The sequence below is a fragment of the Girardinichthys multiradiatus genome, chromosome 9 (assembly GCF_021462225.1).
Source record: "Girardinichthys multiradiatus isolate DD_20200921_A chromosome 9, DD_fGirMul_XY1, whole genome shotgun sequence".
In the NCBI taxonomy this organism is placed as follows: domain Eukaryota; kingdom Metazoa; phylum Chordata; class Actinopteri; order Cyprinodontiformes; family Goodeidae; genus Girardinichthys; species Girardinichthys multiradiatus.
In genome coordinates, this window is record NC_061802.1 from 859,692 (window position 1) to 878,381 (window position 18,690).

Below are 18,690 nucleotides of genomic sequence, written 5' to 3' on the forward strand. Positions count from 1 at the left end.
ACACACAGAGGAACACACAGAGAAGCAGAAACACACACCGAGGGAAGGATTTCTGCTCCGAGTTTTATTAAACTTCCTTTTATTCTCAGACACACTTCCTGAACTCTGCCTCCATCTCTAAGACTGTTTGTAGATGTGTGTCTTTACTTTAAATCAATACTTTCTGTGTGTGTGTGTGAGAAGTACATGGCGGGATGGGGAGGATAAAGTGATCCAAAGAGGAATGTTGAGGAAGAGGAGTGAGGAAGATGAGGAGGGAAGGGTAGTAAAGTGAGGGGAGTTTTTAAAGGTGTGTGTGTGGGGGGGGTTTCTTGGCGATGGTAGTCACGTCCCGAGCCGTCTGGATGTCCCTAGCAACCAGACATGATGTAAGATGAGTGTGAACTTGAACTTGGCCGGGCAGTGAGGAAGATGAGAGAGCGATTAGTGAAACGGTTTAAGTTTGGCGATCAGTAACAACCGATCAGCGATTTCACACACACACACACACACACACACACACACACACACACACACACACTCTTGTTTTGCTATATGTAGTGAGGACCATGTGTTGACTCCCATTGACTTCCATTGATTTTCAGTCATTTTCAACCCTTTCTATGCCCTAACCCTGACAATAACCCTAAACCTAACCATTACCAGTGCTTATCTAACCCTAACCTGAACCTAAACTCAATTCACACCTTAGTCCTAAACCTAACCGTTAGCAAAATAGGTCGTGAGGACCAGCAAAATGTCCTCACTTTGGTACAAACGGTCCTCAATTTGATGGTGAAATCGGGAAAATGGTTCTCACTGTGATGCCAAGACAGGAACACACACACACACACACACACACACTCTCACACACACACACACACACACACACACACACACAAACACAAACACAGAGGAGACAGGAAAAAACGGGTCATCTGGTCTGAACCTTCCTCTCTGAAAGTTCCACCAAAGCATTTCTGGTCTGTACTTTGACTAGGCCTTAGCATCAGCTTGATTCTGTTGTTTTTCAGCAGTTCTGTTGATCTGCTGCTGTGTTTGGGTTCAGCTGTTCTGTTGATGAACCAGTTTGTCTTTAGCTTTTGGACATTTGAGTATAAAATACTTTGGTCTACAGAGATCATGGTCCAGTCCACACTTGAAGATTGCCAGGTTCATTGTCCCTCCAGCACCGTGCTTGGTAGTTGCTATGAGGTGTGCTGATCTGCTGCGTTTGGTTTTCTCCAACATCATGCGGTGCATTTGGTAAAAATATCTCTACTTTAGTCTCCAAAGGACATTGTTCCAGAGGTCTTGTTCTTACTTCAGATGCAGCTTTCCAAACTTTTGCAAGTCCTGCTGCCATCTTGTTTTTTAGATGGACTAGACTTTCAGAAATGGTGGACTTCAAAAATCTTGGAAATGGCCCCATCCCTTTTCCAGATTGATGGCAGCAACAGCTGCTTCTCCAAGGATGTTTTCTTCAGGGCTACTGCTGACCCATAGAGTTCCTCAAGGCTCCATCCTCAGTTTCTTGCTTTTTGTGAATCTAGAAGTGGGACACGATTCCAAAACTGAGTTATGACGTCTGCTCCCGGGAACCTGTTCATACTGAATGATGTTAGGACAGATCTAAAGGTGGATTCTGGAGGTTTAGTTTTCAGGTTGACAATATGACCCTTTTATTGCAGATTTTGGCAAAAAATAGTTTGGTTTTACTGCTTCAGACTCCATCCTGGGTTTGGGTTAGAAGACTGAAGTTCTGCTTGGATCCTAAAGGCTTGATGTTAACACCTTTCTCTGTCTCCACAGTGGTACCTGGGATAAGGACACCTGAGGCGCCAGCACCCATCTTACAGTAAACTGCTGCAATCTCTTCCTCCACCTTTGACACCAGCTGTGACAGACAGCCCATCTCATCTGTCCCTGGTCAACCCCCTTCCCAATCCTGCAGATCCTGGCTCCATTGTCAAATGACTCAGCGTCAGCATGGCTAAAGCGGATCAAACGTACCCCACTCTGTGAATTTTTGTCCCAGAAGTCGTTGCAGAATCTTGGATCATATATCTGTACTGCTGGATCTGAGCCCTGAACCTTTTCCCCTGAATCCCTGATCTGAGGGGGAGTGACCCGCTTCTGGGAAAGTCGTCAGACTGAATCACAGAAATGCCTCTTTGAAAGAACTACGTATCCCATATTTTTTTGCAGTGTGAACTTGCAGTGCTTTGAAGCCCTCCATGCTGCCACCACCGCCCCTCCCTTCTCAGTGGATCCTTGCAGCCTGGGGCTGGTGGGGCAGGGGTTGATGGAGGGGGGCTGAGGTGTTACCTGGCTTAGAGACACCAGCAGAAATACACCTCCTGGGATGGACTTCGCATCTGTACCTGGCTCTCTCTATGAGGACATGGACCATACCTTGATGGGAAGAGCTGAGCTGGGAGACGGTGCAGCATGAACTAAATGTGGGGGGCTCGGGGTGGGGGGTCCTGAAGGCCCATGGCGGTCTGGATTTGTTGGTAGGTTTCACCAGGCGCTTGTTTCTCTGGAGGCTTCGGCTTCATAGCTCATTGGTTTCTCTCTTTTAGTCACCATTTCCTCCTCCATCCATCCACCTGTCTGGGTGAAGATGCAGTGTACGCAGGGCGGGCCGAACCTCCGGGGTCCGGAGCCATTCAGTCAGGAGAGAGCCTCGTCTCTCAAACCTAACAGTGAAATCATGAGGAAAAGTGCAATTTTGTTGACTAGCTGTTGGATTATTAAAAATCGTATATCTAAATGTATATTTTTCTTCTAGTCCGTTCGCACCTCTGGACTCTAAAATACTGGGGTAACAAATCAAACAGACCTGGGTTCACTGAACCCTGACCTCATGACAAATAAGGGATCCGCGTTGACTTTGGTCATTTTTTGTACCTCTATGATATTGATATGAGAACCCCTTAAAGAGAAATCAGTTTCTTAGCATCTCGTGCAGCTGCTTTTTATTTGGTTAAAAAACGCAAAGCGATTAATTTATTTTAGTGTTTCAGAAAAGACAAGTTAAACGTCTCCTGGAGCCAAATCAGAAGAATTTAGGCTTAAAACAAATCAATTTGGCAAGATAATCTGCCCGGTAACAGATAATCTGCCCGGTAACAGGCTGCCATGGGATAGCCTTACTCTTCCAGGGGCTCCGTCCAATCACAAGCACTTCTTCCTGCAGCTGGCCAATATGCTGTGCGTGTGTAATTAGGGGGCGTGGTTTAACTCAGCTCTTCTTCAGTTTGGTTTTTCTTTTTATTCTATAAATATCTATACACACACACACAGCCAGCATTAAAGAAAAATGAATTTAAATGAAAAAGTCTTAAAAAGAACTAAAAAAAAAATCTGCATGTGTTCGTGTTAGTGCGTTTTTTTCCATAGATGATGTAGTTAGTGAGAAACAGACAATATATTGTGAAACTTCCCAACATCAGCCACTTCCCAGGTGCTGTTGGTTAGTTCGGACCCGTTCAGGCCCCACCAACAACCAGTTGTCTTCGTTTTCCAGCATCTCTCCATTCTTTTCTACTCGTTTTTCCTGCGACAACAAATCGGATCGTATGTTCTATAAGAAAATCGGTTGTTCCTCGTCGATGTGGAGAGACAAACTTGAACTAATTTCCTTCTGATTGGCTCTAGTCAGTCACATCATCAGAGATGTTGTGACTGACTAGAGCCCAAATGCCAAAGTTGAAGAGGAGCCCTGTGGAGAACATGTTTGAAGGGGACTATAAGCTGAAAGCAGCAGTAATCAGGCTCATCCTGGTCCAGATGGCGACATTCAGTCAAATGAGCAGCGAAGGTTAGGAGGCTGTTCAGGAACATGGCGTGGATCTGGAGCTTCCATCCTGGGGTGAAGCCAGTATCAAATAAATGTTCAAACCAACAGACATGAAAATAATTAGTGTTGTCAGCAGGTGGCGCTGTAGGCTAAATCATTTAGGCCTTTTTAGGACCAGCTTATCAAAAACTGATTTAGAAGCAGTTTAAGGAGAACATTCAGGGAAAAAAGATCCTGTCTGAAGGTCAGAAGTTCACATCTCTTCCATGTTTGCAGCTGGATTCTGTCTTCTCAGTATTAATGTCTGGTGTTTTCCACCAAAGCAGTTCCAGGTCTAAACAACAGCTGGTTTTACAGCTCGTTTCCCGATGGCTCTATAAAGCCAAATGTATGTCTGGTTTTCCACAGTCAGCCAATCAGCTCGCAGATGCATCATCTGTAAATGTCCGATCCTCCATCTGCTGGATTCAGAGCTTCTGTGGAGGACCACTGAGCAGGGAGGAGTTTATCTCTTCATCCCTGCATCAACAGTCTGATCTGTGGAGGTCAGTGCTCTCTGCTCAGGTTGCTGCTTATACAGTTAAGCCCAGAAATATTCATACCCCTGGCAGGTTTGGTTTGTCTCTGAGGAAACATTTAAAAAGGAAATATCTTTGTAAGCATCACAGCAACAAGAGCCTTCTTAAAGCTGCGGAGCTTTTGGAAGTTCCCTCTGGAATTCAGATGGTTTGCTGATAAGCTCCAACATGGCTTAAATTAGACAGAATAAAAAAAACAATTTAGTTTTGATTGGTTGTTAAAGGAGGTTCTATTCTCTGGTTCTGCCCGCAACTCGGCACAAAGACAGAACCAGTTTTATGGAGCCAGAATCTGTGCATATGGGGCTGGAAACCAAACATCCAGTTTAGCTAAATGCTGCGTTTCATTAACCTCGGAAGAAGGAACTGAGATGTCGGAATTTACGTCATCTCTGAGTTGCAGCATTCCAGTTTCCCGCTTGTTTTCGTTTGTAACAGCAGCCTTACAACAATAACTGACAATAAACACCGTTCTATGCGGAGTTTCTGCCTCTAAACAGCATTGAAACATCTCTTATCAACTCTGAAAAGTAGTACGTACATGACCAACTAAATGTTGCATAAATAATAAAGACCTGTTAAAAACGATTTTCTTCTGGAGGCCTGTCATTATATGACACCGTTTATATCCATCCTTCAAAGCTGAGATGATTTGAGAAAGCTTTACCGTTAGCTGTAGCACAGGGTAAAAGGAAGCGGGAACAGACTCCGCGCATGCGCTATAGCCAACACAAAAACCACATGGAAGGAGCCCAGATGTCAGTCAAATGGGCCGATACGCTCATTTATTAATTTTCAGCATAGCGGGCCGCTACGGGAACCCTGGGTCTGGTGGAAAGTCTCCCACCTGTGACCACAGGAAGCCACTAGGGGGCATGCCAGCAGAAACAGACCCAACAGAATTTAGACATTTCCAGGATTGGAGGGAAAAAAGCAACGTAGTGTTCCAGTAGATAAAGTGAGCCGTGCAGGTCACATCTAGCTTTCTTCTGTACTTAGGAAGAACGGCTGATACTGGAGAAACCGCAGAGCACACTTTCTATCAAACTTGTTTCATCAAATGAGCAAAGAAACTTGATGTGAGAATGAAGGTTTTCTGCAGATGTTTTGCTCATTTGACAGAATGTTGACCTTCCTGGGAGGTCAGTCCATGCTCCTCCTCTTTCTGATGACTTTTACACCTGTTGCTGGAAAAACGTTCCCTGATTGTTTCCTCTGTTCCCAGATCTGTGTAACGGGGATGTAAAATATACAATATCTGCTTGCTCTTACAGATGTATTCTGTCAGTTTCCGTCCAGTTCCGGGTCCGACGCTGTGATGGTGGAGTCGTTCCACTTGGGTCGGTTCAGTTCTCCTCTGTTCTTGCCTTTCCTTTAGCCGTGAGTTGGGCATTAACTATCTGCACTAAATATGAAATAATTAATAAAGAAATGAAAACAGCGTCCAGGTCGTTAAATGACCGATGGGAATAAAATAAAAAAGTTGCACGGACATTTCTAAAGTGTCAAAAATAATCAGCCTTGCATTAATCAGACTTTGGGCTGAGTCTATGTTACCAACTCAATTTGCACCGTTTTTAAGGAAACAAAAGTGAGTGTGAAAGCAATAGTTTGGGCAGTGTGTTTCGTTCCTGTGTTTGTCTGTTGATTTAGTTTGTTCTGCAGCTCCTCCTACTGACCGGAGGGCAGCGCCGCAGGGCCTGACTGAGACACATATCTCTGTGTTGTATAGTTTTATTGATTACACTGATTTTAAAGCTGCCCTATTTTATAATGCAGGACTTTTGTAACAATGACGAAATGAGGAAACTCTTGTGTTGTGAATTTTCTGACTGTTTGTATGGAGGCCGCGTTATTAGAACGGGTTTGGTTTTCTTTCTGGAAACTGGATTTAAGTTGAAAACTTTCCTGTTTCCTTCTTTTTCTTGGGTTTAATGTATTTATGGACTTTTCCTCTGTTGATATACCATATTCCTGCTCTTCTAAAGCCCAGGGCACCGTGGTGATCCGAGCATTGTAAATGGATGTTACAGTATGCTGTATGTTCAGTGTTGATGAAGCTAAATTTAGTCATTTGAAGAAAAAACAAATGAGTTTTTTATTTGAAGGAGTTTAGTTTTTAGGCCGGAGACAATGACATAGCCAGCCAAACGATGCCCCGACTATAAATGCATCAAGGCATCTTTTTTTGTGTTCACCATTCCATGCAGAAAAATAAACAGCTTGATTATGCAACATGATTCTTTTTCTTTCCCATCTGTTTCTTTCTTCACCTCCACCTCCACCAGCTCCTGCTCTGCATCTGTCCACACCTCCACCGCTGCTCGGCACCAACGTGCAGCAGAGGAACGACGATGCAGGACGGTGTGATCAGAATTCCTGCTCCCGTTTCCTCCCAGAGTCAAAGCTTTGATTCCATCAGGAATCAGTTATTCTAATGATCAGTGAATCTTCTCTTTAATGTCTGCATTAGTGGATCAATTGTTCTCGTTCTGCATCAACTTAAACGAAAAAGCAGATCAACAAACTCAAAGATGATCCTTTGATCTGAAAACACTGCTGCTGATTGGTTGGAAAGGTTCCAGAGGTTCTTGCATAGGAACTGATGAAACCAGTCTGATGAAGGCAGCCGTGCGATTCTGTAGCTTATGTAGGATTCATGGAAACAAGAAGCAGCTCCGATCACACCTGAATTGGAGTCTTAGGAGGGAAAAACATCTCCTTCCTGAGGCTGAGAGAACCGAAGCTGCTGAAACCAGAACCAGCAGTGATCCAAAGCTCTTTTAGTCCTCGACCCCCCCTGCTTGGAGCTGAGGAGCTCTGCTGCCCCGTCATGAAACAGGTTTGAACAAGTGCTGCAGTTTTTAAGCTTCTCTCCCAGGACACCCTTAATACCCTCCATGAATCGCTCTGGCTGAGGAACCGGAACTGGGAGGGAAACTGGAGCCATGCTTCCATCATGCTTCCACATAGCCAATCACAGTGTAGCAGTCTAATCTGCATGAGAACTATGCACTGACTAACAGCCTTCACGTGGATGAGGTGCAGCTCACATTCGAGGATCCTTCCAGATCCCAGCTTCCACGGAGCAAACACCAGAAACCTGAAACCCAACCAGCATATTCCACCATATAATGAAAAGATCAAATGTAGTGCCTGTGAACCTGTATTATACTGACTCCTGTTTGTATCTTCTGAACACCAGTAGCCTTTGCTGTATGTCAGGGCCCTCTGATTCTAGCTGATGTTCAATAATCACCAGATATAACTGCACTGCATGCTCTTCCATAATCGCCTAGTAAGCTGTTACCGAGACAAGAAATAAGAAAACACTGACTTTCTGTTCATCCTTCACCTATCCTCCTCTTCATCATCACATGATCATCTGCAAGAGACATCTGAACAGCTTTTACATCTGATAGATGTCCATCATGACCAGTGTCACAGGATGAGGAGTAGCCCAAGGTGACAAGTGTCCCTCTCTGATGGGTGTCCCGCACTGACTGCTTTGAGCCATCGGCCATCCAGCCTTGCACGTTTTAATCCGACAATCTCCAGATCACTGTTACCATCAGCAAACACCCAGCTGGTCCCGTCCATGCTTACACACACACACACTCCCTGCATCCATTGACCAGCAGTATCCTTCCCTGGGCTGTTTCCTGCAGGAGTACCAATCGATGGCCTCTGCCTTTTTCTGCAGCACTCAGCATTATCTGGGGCTGACTCCCCCAGACTGCGTCTTCCCCCCGGCAGGACTTTAAACGAGATGCTGCTCCTCCAGGATCAGAAGGGTTTAAAAGAGGAAGAGGTAGCAGCACCTGGGAGTCACCCCCACCCCCCCACCCCCGGTCCGGACCAGCTGGGGTCGATCGGCTTGTCTAGCTCACCTCCAGTGGCTCCTGCAGCCTGTCGATGCAGCTCAGCTCTTTGAAACTCAACAGTTTCTTCGACTCGTGCGTCTCTTTCAGGGAGAAACTTTGTTGATGACCAGACTGTTTTCTTAAAGGGCGATGCCACCGAATCTCCAAGCTGTCTGTTTCAGAGGACTGAAACTCACTGACAGAAACAAACATCAAAGAAACATTTCTCTCTAAAAGTGGTTGAAATGTAATGAAAAGCATTAGTTAACCGGTAATAAGGCCTTTTTTATGGCTTGACCAGCCTGTTACTCATCCATTTCTAATCATTGAAAAATGTTAGTAAAGACATGATAAAGGCCTTATTACAAGTTAGGTAATGAATGGTGCAATATTTATACCTTTAATTTCTACAAAGGAATCCTTTTTTATTACTAATTACTACTATCCACCACTGACTTTAAAACTATTTAGCTTCTAAAGTCTTGAGTTTAAAAATGTTGGTGTTTTTCTACACAAAAGCAGCTGCTACACCTTTATATGCCACACACAATATTTTTTCAAAGCTTTTCTAAATCAGTTTTTTTCTTAATCTGAACTCTGAAATTTCATTTCCAGAAGGTATTTTCCACCTTAAATTTCTTAACCTGATATGATCACAATAATTAGCTGTGGATGTTGGCATTAGCATGCTGACACTGAATCAAATCATACTGAGCTTGTGACATCAGTAGATTTTTTTAACATTAGTGAAAAATCATACGAACTAAACATTAGTAAGACTAACAAAAACAAAAATAATTAGACACAAACATTAGCATGAGCCTGCTAACATTGAATAAGATATAAACATATGTGAAAATTAGCAGTATGCTATCATTGGCAACAAATACATAATGATCTTTTTGATTGTAATGATTAATAATACAACCAAAACTCATGATAATTAGCTGTGGACTTTAGTGTTAGCTTGATAACACTTCTATGCTATAAACTTTAACAGTAACTAAAGATTTAGAATTTAGCATTAGCCTCCTAATACTAAATGAATCTTCAAGCATATTAATTCTCCGTGGACATTATTCTTAACTGGCTACCAATAAATATTATCACAATAACTAGCTGTGGTTGTCAGCATTGGGTTGGTAAAAGGAAAACACATTTGCCTACTAACTCTACAGAAAATCACAATAATTAGAATCAGAATCAGAATCAGAAAAGCTTTATTGCCAAGTACGTTTTTGGACATACAAGGAATTTGTTTTGGCGTAGTCGGTGCAATACAATACAAATGAAACAGTATAAACATATCTACAATATAATATAAATATAAGTGCACAGTTTTAAGTGAGTGAGAGTACTAGTGGAGTACTTTAGCAGCATACAAACATTAGGGACTAGTACTATAGTTGATATCAGTAGAAGGAATTAGTAGTAATTTGTTACACCAAGTAGAAATGAGAAAAATAGCTGGGGACATTAGTGTTAGCACTAGCAATAAAGAAAACCATATTAATTAGCAGAGGAAGCATTACATAAGCATTAGTGGAAATTAGTATTATGCTTACGTGGCGACTAGTACATAGACTTAATTAGTAGTAGATATTAGTAATGGTAAGTAAACATTATTTACCAGTAGACCTGTACCTGTAGTGTTAGCGGGGAGCCCATAAATAAAATCATGATACTTAACCATGGATACTAGTAAGTACCTAACACTAAATGAAATCACAGTAATTAACTGTGTAAATTAGCAGCATGTTAACATTAATAATTAGTACATAGCTACAATTAGCAGTAGTGAGTACTAACAATTCCTAAACGTTACATTAATTAGCTGTGGGCATTAATGTTAGTGCTAGCGCTAAAAAAAAACATTAATAAGCCATGAACTTTAAATGTTACTAAACCCGATTTAAAAGCATAACTCCGCCCCCAAACAAATTTGGAAAAATGGCACGAAAGTGGGAGGTGCCAAGAGACAGTGAGGGGCGTGACCGTGTGTGGGCATGAGTGGAGGGGGTTAAACGGGGATGTTATCAGGAGGATGAGGGAAAGTAGTGGCTAGCTTATTTTGACACATTGAAACATGGAGAGTGAGCAGAGCGACGCTGGTAGTTTCACCAGAAGTGGGCTGAAACATGAACACACAAAGCATTTGCATCGCCCTTTAAGGAGAATAGAATAGAATAGAAATGTTAGCATTCAGACCTTATTTCGCACTGTGTTGAAATTTCTTGTCAAACTGAATCCAGGCGTTGATTTTTAGGGTTCTTGAAACGGCCCTCCTGTTTTCCAGGCTGTTGATGTTTTTAAATGTTTGAACCGATCACGGTTTGATCAGCTTTCAGGAATCATCTCGTTGCCTTTGTCCTGGTGCCCTGGAGGAGGCACTAAGCATCGCTAACAACGACAATCTCTAGGAAGGGGAGCTTTATAATCCCCCGAGCATGGCTGGAGATGGCCGCGCCCCAGAGCAGTACAAGTCCATTTCCCATCTTTCCCTGTTCACTGCCTGAATCACCATGGAAACCAGCGGAACCATTCAGTTCCTCCCCATCACCTGCCTCACTTCCATCCTCATCCGAAACTGACTGATACCTTGTGCCTCAACAGCAAGGCGGTGCTTTGTGCCGCCGCACCGACCTGGTGTCATCTGATGTTCAGTGTTTCATTAGTGGTCTTGTGGTCCATCTTTATGGTTTTGAGTTCTTCTGGGTCATTCTGTCTTTATCTGTCCACCTCTTCTCTGATTGTTGTTTGTGTTGACCTGTATGTCCATCACTGACAACATGTCCACTCACACTCGATTTACTGGAAGCAAGATGTGCGTTTCCTATGCAACCACATGAAAAATAAAGACGCTAAAGCTGAATGGACCCAGACTGTTTTACTTTTCTTATGATTCCCAAAAATAAGGGAAAAGGTCTATTGCCTGAAAAATAATCTGAACTGTGTAGTCAATGCTTGTGACCGTCCAGTTTTCTTTCAAACAGTTTTCAGAGAAAAAGCTTTTTTTTTAAAACACGTCTGCCAAAGTGACACCTTTATGGGTCATCCATGTGGGTCAGATGTTCCTTTGATTACAAACAATGATGTAGCATCCTGCATCTCCATCACCATGCTGAGCTTGAAATCATGTTTTTGTTTCACCTTCAGGATGTTTATTTCATATAGGTCTCAATACTGTCCACCATATAGCCTCCTACTGGCATGGCTGGGTATTACAGTGTGTCCAGAATTCATGCAGATGCAGATTTTTACAAACAGAGTCAGGTCCTCTCAGACGGAAGCCATTGTCCATGTCTGGAAACGAGGTAGGATCTGCCAGAATGTGCTGAAGAGTATGGTTGGGGATGTGGAGGTCCAGGATTCCCTGCAGAACCTGTTAAATCTGCATCCTTCATCCTGCACACATGGATGACTGATTGAATCGATGCAAAGTTTCTGAGGATTAAAGAAAAGATTATCTTCATTATTCCATTTCTTAGATCTGGTTTGATCTGGTTTTTCTTCTCAGGCTCAGAGTTTTTTTTTAAACACAGATAGAAAGATGAAATTGCAAAAAGTCAAAGAATATTTTTTCAGTATTCCATTTGGATCATGGAAACATTTCCAGGTTGTATTCTATTGGGATGTTGTGGAACAGGCCAGCAGTGAAGGAAAAGGGTTCATGTTTTTCAACATCTTTACAAATACACCTGCAGACCTACCAAGAAATGGACGTCCACCTAAACCGGAGAGCATCAATCAGATAAGCAGCCAAAAGGTTCAAGTTTTCCGGTTTATTTTTTCTGTGTGATGCAACCTTTGAAGCAGTTTAGTTTAGCAGATGTTCTACATACAGGATTTATAGCCACTGGCTACTCTGCAGTCCTTGTCCCTGGTTAGGCTTTTCTTCTCAGTATTATCTATCTATTATCTTAAATCTGCTGCAAGGTCTTCATTAAAATTTCAACATTCAAAAAGCAACACGTCTAAATGTGAAGAAATCCTCCTGGGACCACATCAAGAGAATCTGGTTCCAGTGTGGTTTTATTCTAGCTGGTAGAATCTGGTTGGTCTACCTGCACACCTGTCTGGTTATCATACATCACAGGTTTAGTTTGGTTTCATCACTTTCCAAGCCATATATGTTCAGCTGGAGGTTTGGGCTTTAACTAGGCCATTCTAACCCACGAATCTGCTTTGATCTTAACCATCCATTGTATCTCTGACTGCATGTTTTAGGGTGGTTGTCCTGCTGGAAGGTGAACCTCCACCCAGTCTGAAAGGCTGAGGTTGGATGTTTTAGTGAGGTTCTGTGACGTTAATTGGTTTTCTTCACTGTAACAGAAAGATGTCATCTCACCGTGAGCTTGTTGTAAACCAAATAAATCACCAGAGTGGTGGAAGCTAACAGCTAGTCAGACGTACACAGTCTTAGCCGAGTTTAAATCAGGTGAGATTGAAAATGTGATTTTCATTGGGGCACAATACTATGCTAACTATCTGGTTCTGTTTGTTTAGCCAAACAACAATTTTTTGCCGCCTGCATCATGCACCTCATCAGGCAGATTGATGCAGCATACCTCTGACTATCTTGCTAGCTTCCACCACCTTCAATGATGGACTTCATTATCCAACAAGCTCCTGTCATCCCACTACTACAGCTAAGGATAGAAACTTCACAGACCTCACTTCAAAGATCAGCTTAACTGTTTGATTAGCTTCCATGTTCCTGCTGAAAAAAGCATCCCCACAGTATAATGCTGCCACCACCATGTTTCAATATGGGGATGGTGTGTTCAGTGTGATGTTCAGTGTTGGTCTTCCTCCACATGTGGTGTCTTATATGTAGGCCAATAAATTTAGTTTTTAGGATGCTGTTTTAGAACCTAACTGTGCTTTGAACTTCTCCAGATCCTTCTCCCTGACCTGTCTGCTGGGTTCCTTGGTCTCCACAAGGCTGATTGTTCTCTAATGTTCTCTAAAGAACCTCTAATGCCAATTTGTTGGTCGGTCACGGTCACATAAAATCCCAATAAAACGCATTGAAGTTCGGAATGATGGATGTGAATACTTTTGAAATGCTCTGTGCAGCCAGAACCCTGACTACCTCTCTAGCAATTTTGTTTCCTCCAGGATTACACACTGCTTCCAGAATTTCACTGATATATCCTGTTTTATCAAAGGAAGATGGTGTTTCAGGAGGGTGCAGAACGGATAGAGTGGAGCTGAGGAGGAAGTCTTTCAGAACATCGTCAGAGATCAGAGTTGGATAAGGTGATGTGTAATTGTGAAGGGGAGGTTAGAACTGGACCCCCTCCAGGGCCTTCTTACACTGCAGCAGTCCAGACTATCATATCTGCTGTTCTGCTGGGATTCGATGACAGTTTATTGCCATCACCTTGTTGATCATATCAGGTTGAGATTTCCTGGCCTGATTGCATTTCTTGTCTTTTGTTCTGTTTCTGTACACTTCTTGTTCTCCTGTTTGATCTTCCTCCTCCTCCTCCACGGGTCCCTCCCACATCTCTTGTTATCAAGCAGCTCCTGCAGCTTCACAGTATCAGCATCGTTCCTCTGCCTCCTATGAAAGATAGAGAGCACGTTTGATTCCTGAAGTCTGTGCTTAAGATCATTGGAGAGATCTGTCTCCCCCCTTCCTCCCCCTCCGATGAGCTGTCTTGTTGTGGTCTAAACTCAGATTATGCCCCCCAGGGTGCTGGGTGGGGGGCACCTCACCCTCTCCTCTCAGGTTTCAGATGGGAAGATGGCCGCGTGTAAATAATTCAACCAGCCGCCAGCAGCTGGCATCGCCTTTCCAAAACACACACACACTGAGCTGTGACCTGATCTGCCCCCACAACACTGACGCTTTTCTCCTAAGCTCCCTGCTGCTTGCATTCTTTGTCTCCTAACTTTTTATCTCTTAGCCAAAATTACGGAAACATTGGACTAAAACTAGTTCTTACCGGCGACTCCCAAGGATTATTATTTTTATTTCTTAATTTTTTTAAGGATTTTGATGTTTTTATAAGCGAACTCGAAAGCAGGACAAAATGCCTCCCTTCACCACAGAGGACTTCGACAAACATTTACCGAAATTGTCTGTTTTGGAGATGAAAATCCATGGACTAGAAGTGAATGTGGAGGTGAATATGAGGTACAACGATGATTCAACTCTGCCTGTGATCCAAAACAGTGACAGCCAGCTCAACAACTCAGCCGTCAATCAGAACACTGAGAATAAACCTACCAGCAGACCCCCTGGCATGTTTTAGGGGCATGCCCAAAAAAATCAAGGTGGACAACTCACTGGAAGATCTCAGCAATTAAATAAATTAGAATGGCCAGAATTACAGAGAAATGCCCCCGTTTCCCCTGGGAAAAGGAGACTTCGACAGCGAGCTGCTGTCACAACAACTGATAGGAGTGAGACAGCTGGAAATAATGGAGTTCTTCTCCAGAACAGATTTGCTCCACTACAGAATGAAAACCAGGAAAATGATCCATCTTCTGAGAACAATAAAAGGTTTGAGAACAACCTTCATTCTAAACAGTCTTCTCCTAAGCTGCCAGAGAAAAAGCGCCTCACCAGACCAAGAACCCTAATAGTGGGCAACACAGCTGTGGATGGGATTAAAAACTTCTGCAACAAGAAAAACACAGAAGTTATGATTGGTACCAGTAACGTGGTCTCTGATATCTCACAGAATATTCTTGCAATCACAGAAAAGCGCCCGTCTCTAGAAAACCTTATTATACATTGTGGAGCCATGGATGACGTGGCTATGAAAACATCAGAAGGACTGAAGGAGGATTTCACTCGTCTTCTGAATATTGTTGGAGGTCTCAATATCAAGGTGTTTCTCAGTGGACCCTTTGCACCGATTTTCTGTGGAGATGAGGTTTTTTCCAGACTTCTGATGATTAATAAATGGTTGAAAAAAACATGTGCTACTACACCTGTGAACTTCATCGACAACTTTAATATTTTTTGGGAAAAAAGACAACTCTTCAAGCAAGATGGTTTCTGTTTGAACAAGTCAGGAGTCAGACGTCTCACATTTAATCTCTTCTATTCAGTAAATAATCCACCAGCAGCTTCGACCTTCAGCAGAGAACATGGAGCATCAACAACAATGATAACGCTGCCTCCAACAGCTCCAGCAGAAACAATCAGCCAGTTGGCTGAGAAAGGTCTCCCCGTCGAAATCCACAGGAGAGGTGGACCCCCCCATTATACCCCCCTCACCCCAGATAACATGAAAGGAGCTCTTAAAATCGGGACCCAAATGGTTCTGACATCTTCTCCATTCAACACCCCCCGTGGCCGAGGCCCTGCTACTAAACCAACATCTTCCAAATGCCGCAGAGCTCCACCACCTCCTAATCTATCTCCTCCTAATCAGGACCTTCAAATCACTTCTCTGTGATACAGTCTGGGCCCCAGTGGTAACTCTATCAGAAATGATCATGTCCAGGAAAAACTTGGGCCCCTAATAGGAGATAGTTGTAAAATCTCTGTGCTTCTACGTGACAGAAAGAAGAAAGCTAAAAGGATGAGAGACAGTAATAAACAATCAAAAAAAGCCATAAACTGTCAGGTACAACCAGACACAGAGTTAATATCAGCAACTAAGTCATATAAACTGACTTTATTGAAGATTAGATCTCTGTCAGGAAAATCATTTTTAATCAATGACTTCATTACTGACCACGATCTTGATGTTCTGTTTTTAACAGAAACATGGTTACATGAATTTAATGAAGCTCCCATTCTGATAGAGGCGACGCCTCCAAACTACTATTTTCTTTGTGAGAGCAGACAGCAAAGAAAAGGTGGAGGGATGGCTACTTTGTTTAAAGATTTATTAGAGTGTAAAAAAGTATTTCTGGGCAAATTTGACTCTTTTGAATATTTGGCTCTCCAGGTAAAGAGCCCGGTCCGAACCATGTTCTTGAATATTTCCAGGCCTCCTAAGTCCAAAACAAACTTTATCAGTGATTTTAATGAACTTTTATCTGTGATTTGTGTTGATTATGACTGTTTAATTATTGTGGGAGACTTCAACATTCACATGGACAATCCTGAAGACAGAAGTCCAATAGATCTATGTGACACTCTTAGAAATGTTGGTTTGACTCAACATGTTAAACAGCAAACGCACAAACAGGGACATATTTTGGACTTGAAAATGGTGGATAAAAATTCATGCATTCATCTTTAGTAGAATTGATTACTGCAACGGTGTCTTCACAGGTCTGCCTAAAAAGTGGATCAGACAGCTGCAGTTGATCCAGAACGCTGCTGCCCGCGTCCTCACTAGAACTAATAAAGTGGAGCACATCGGCCCGGTTCTAAAGTCCCTACACTGGTTCCCTGTAGCTCAGAGAATAGACTTTAAAATACTTCTGTTAGTCTATAAATCACTGAATGGCTTAGCACCAAAATACATTACAGACTTGTTGTCAGTGGATCAACCACCCAGACCTCTCAGGTCTTCTGGCTCAAATCTACTCTGCAGAACCAGAACCAGAACCAAACAAGGAGAAGCAGCTTTTAGTTCTTATGCTCCACTAATCTGGAATAAACTCCAACTAAATTGCTTTAAATTAAGATTAAAAACGTATTTGTTTAGAGCGGCCTTTGACTGGGCCATCTAAACATTATTAGTTACGTTTTCAGTCCAATTTTCCTTTTATTTTCTTATCCATCATTCTATTCTATTCTCTTTATTTTATTTTTAAAAAATTACCTCTGTTGTTTGATTTTCTGTATCATTGTAATGTTTTTCCTCATGTACAGCCTCTTGAGTGCCTTGTTGCTGAAAAGCGCTAAATAAATAAACTTGACTTGACACTCTGTGATGTCCCAGAGGTCACACTGTGAACCTGGGAGAAGAAGAAGGGATGACCAGCAGAGAGACGTGATCATCAGGAGCAGGTCTGAGTCAGCAGGAAGGAAGGGAGGGAGAAATGAATTAAATGAGGATTCTAGAACAACTCTAGAACAGGAACACTGGGGGTTGCACATGTGTGATACTAAAGAAATAAGAAAACACATGGATATAAAAACCTAGACAAATGGTGGTGGAACTGGTGGATCCTCTAATTCATCTTTTCCAAAATAGACCGTTCAGTAGTCTGATGGCAAACATGATTCTTTGCATCTTAAAACTGTCATAAATAAAGTCAAACCACTCATCCACTGAAAGTCTTTCTAGTTTCAACCATTTTCTCGTTATTGCCTTCCTATAAGCAGTGCTTATAATCTGAAATAAATGTTTGTCACTGGAGGAGACATTTCCTGATGGTAGAGCTCAATATGCTAGATTTATTACAATGATCAAAATTCTCCAACCTCAGTCTCTATGTTTGGAATTGTATTGTTGCCGCTATTGTTTTATGAAGTTCCAAATTTAGTTTTCTTATTCCATTAAACAGATTGTATTCTTGGGATGTGCCTTAAGTTGTTTCTAAGTCTTTTATTTTCTGTTCTAATTCCACTTCAGCTGCTTTTTCTGTTTTTTTCCTATATGATGAATAAGAAATTATTTTGCTGCCTTCCAGATGACACCAGAAGACATGTGATTTTTTAATTTAAAAAATCTGTTGAAAATTGATCTTGTGGAGATTTTTATATCTGTGTGATGCCCAAACTCCTAAATATTTAGTCTTATTTAGGTTGCTATAAGCAGAGTTGAACCAAGGCTATTCTCCTTCCATGGCCATTAATTCACTTTTTCCCAATTAGCTTTGTAGCCTGATATTAAGTTTACCCAGTAGTTCAAGCTGTTTGGGGATGCTAGAATGTTGGTCAGGTATGTACAGCAATATGTCATCAGCATACATAGTCTTTGTGTTCTGACCCCTTCTGTGCTTCAAAGTTATCACTAGCTGCTTTGGAAAAGCATGAAGCTTAATCTGCATTATGTGAGATTCATGATCAGTTGGAAATGGCATATTGAGATTCTGGTTGACCTCAAGAAAAACTGAGCTAAAGAATTCTTCCTCTGAGAGTGGTGGAGGGTGTAATTCCCTAGGGCCAAATACAGGTGTATTTGGAAGCACCATTTTCATATTCAAAGGTCCATGGTCTGAGATGACTGTAGTGCTGTCTTCACTATCATTTATAAACTGTAAAGTTTTCTTGTAGAGAAAACAGCTTCATTAGAAGGTGTTCTAAACTGGAGAAAGTGTACGCTTGAGCTTATAACAGAGAATCATAAACCTGCTATACTTCAAATACCCCACACATCTCAAAAGCTTATACAAACATTTTTCAGACACAACTTCTAATAAGAATGCATCAGGGGATGATCTGCATGAAGTCTTAGACCACCTGCAGATCCACTGAAGTCAGAATCAAGTTAAACGAGTTAACTGGTGATAACAAAGTGATGAAGACTGTGGTTAGTTTGGACAATGACAAGCTTATCCAGAAACAGTGCTGTGGTGGCAAAGAAACGAGTACTGAGAT

At 42.2% G+C, this 18,690-nt stretch overlaps 1 protein-coding gene across 2 annotated transcripts in view; it reads left to right on the forward strand.

The window, feature by feature from the left end:
• nfia (nuclear factor I/A) overlaps positions 1-6,602 on the forward strand; it is a 92,043-nt gene extending 85,441 nt beyond the window's left edge. For both annotated transcript variants that reach the window (XM_047375748.1, XM_047375747.1), the window contains exon 11: positions 1,792-6,602. In XM_047375748.1, the coding sequence (XP_047231704.1) occupies positions 1,792-1,806 (15 nt within the window). In that variant the 3' untranslated portion in view covers positions 1,807-6,602. The remainder of the gene's footprint in view (positions 1-1,791) is intronic.
• Positions 6,603-18,690: the final 12,088 nt, after the last annotated feature.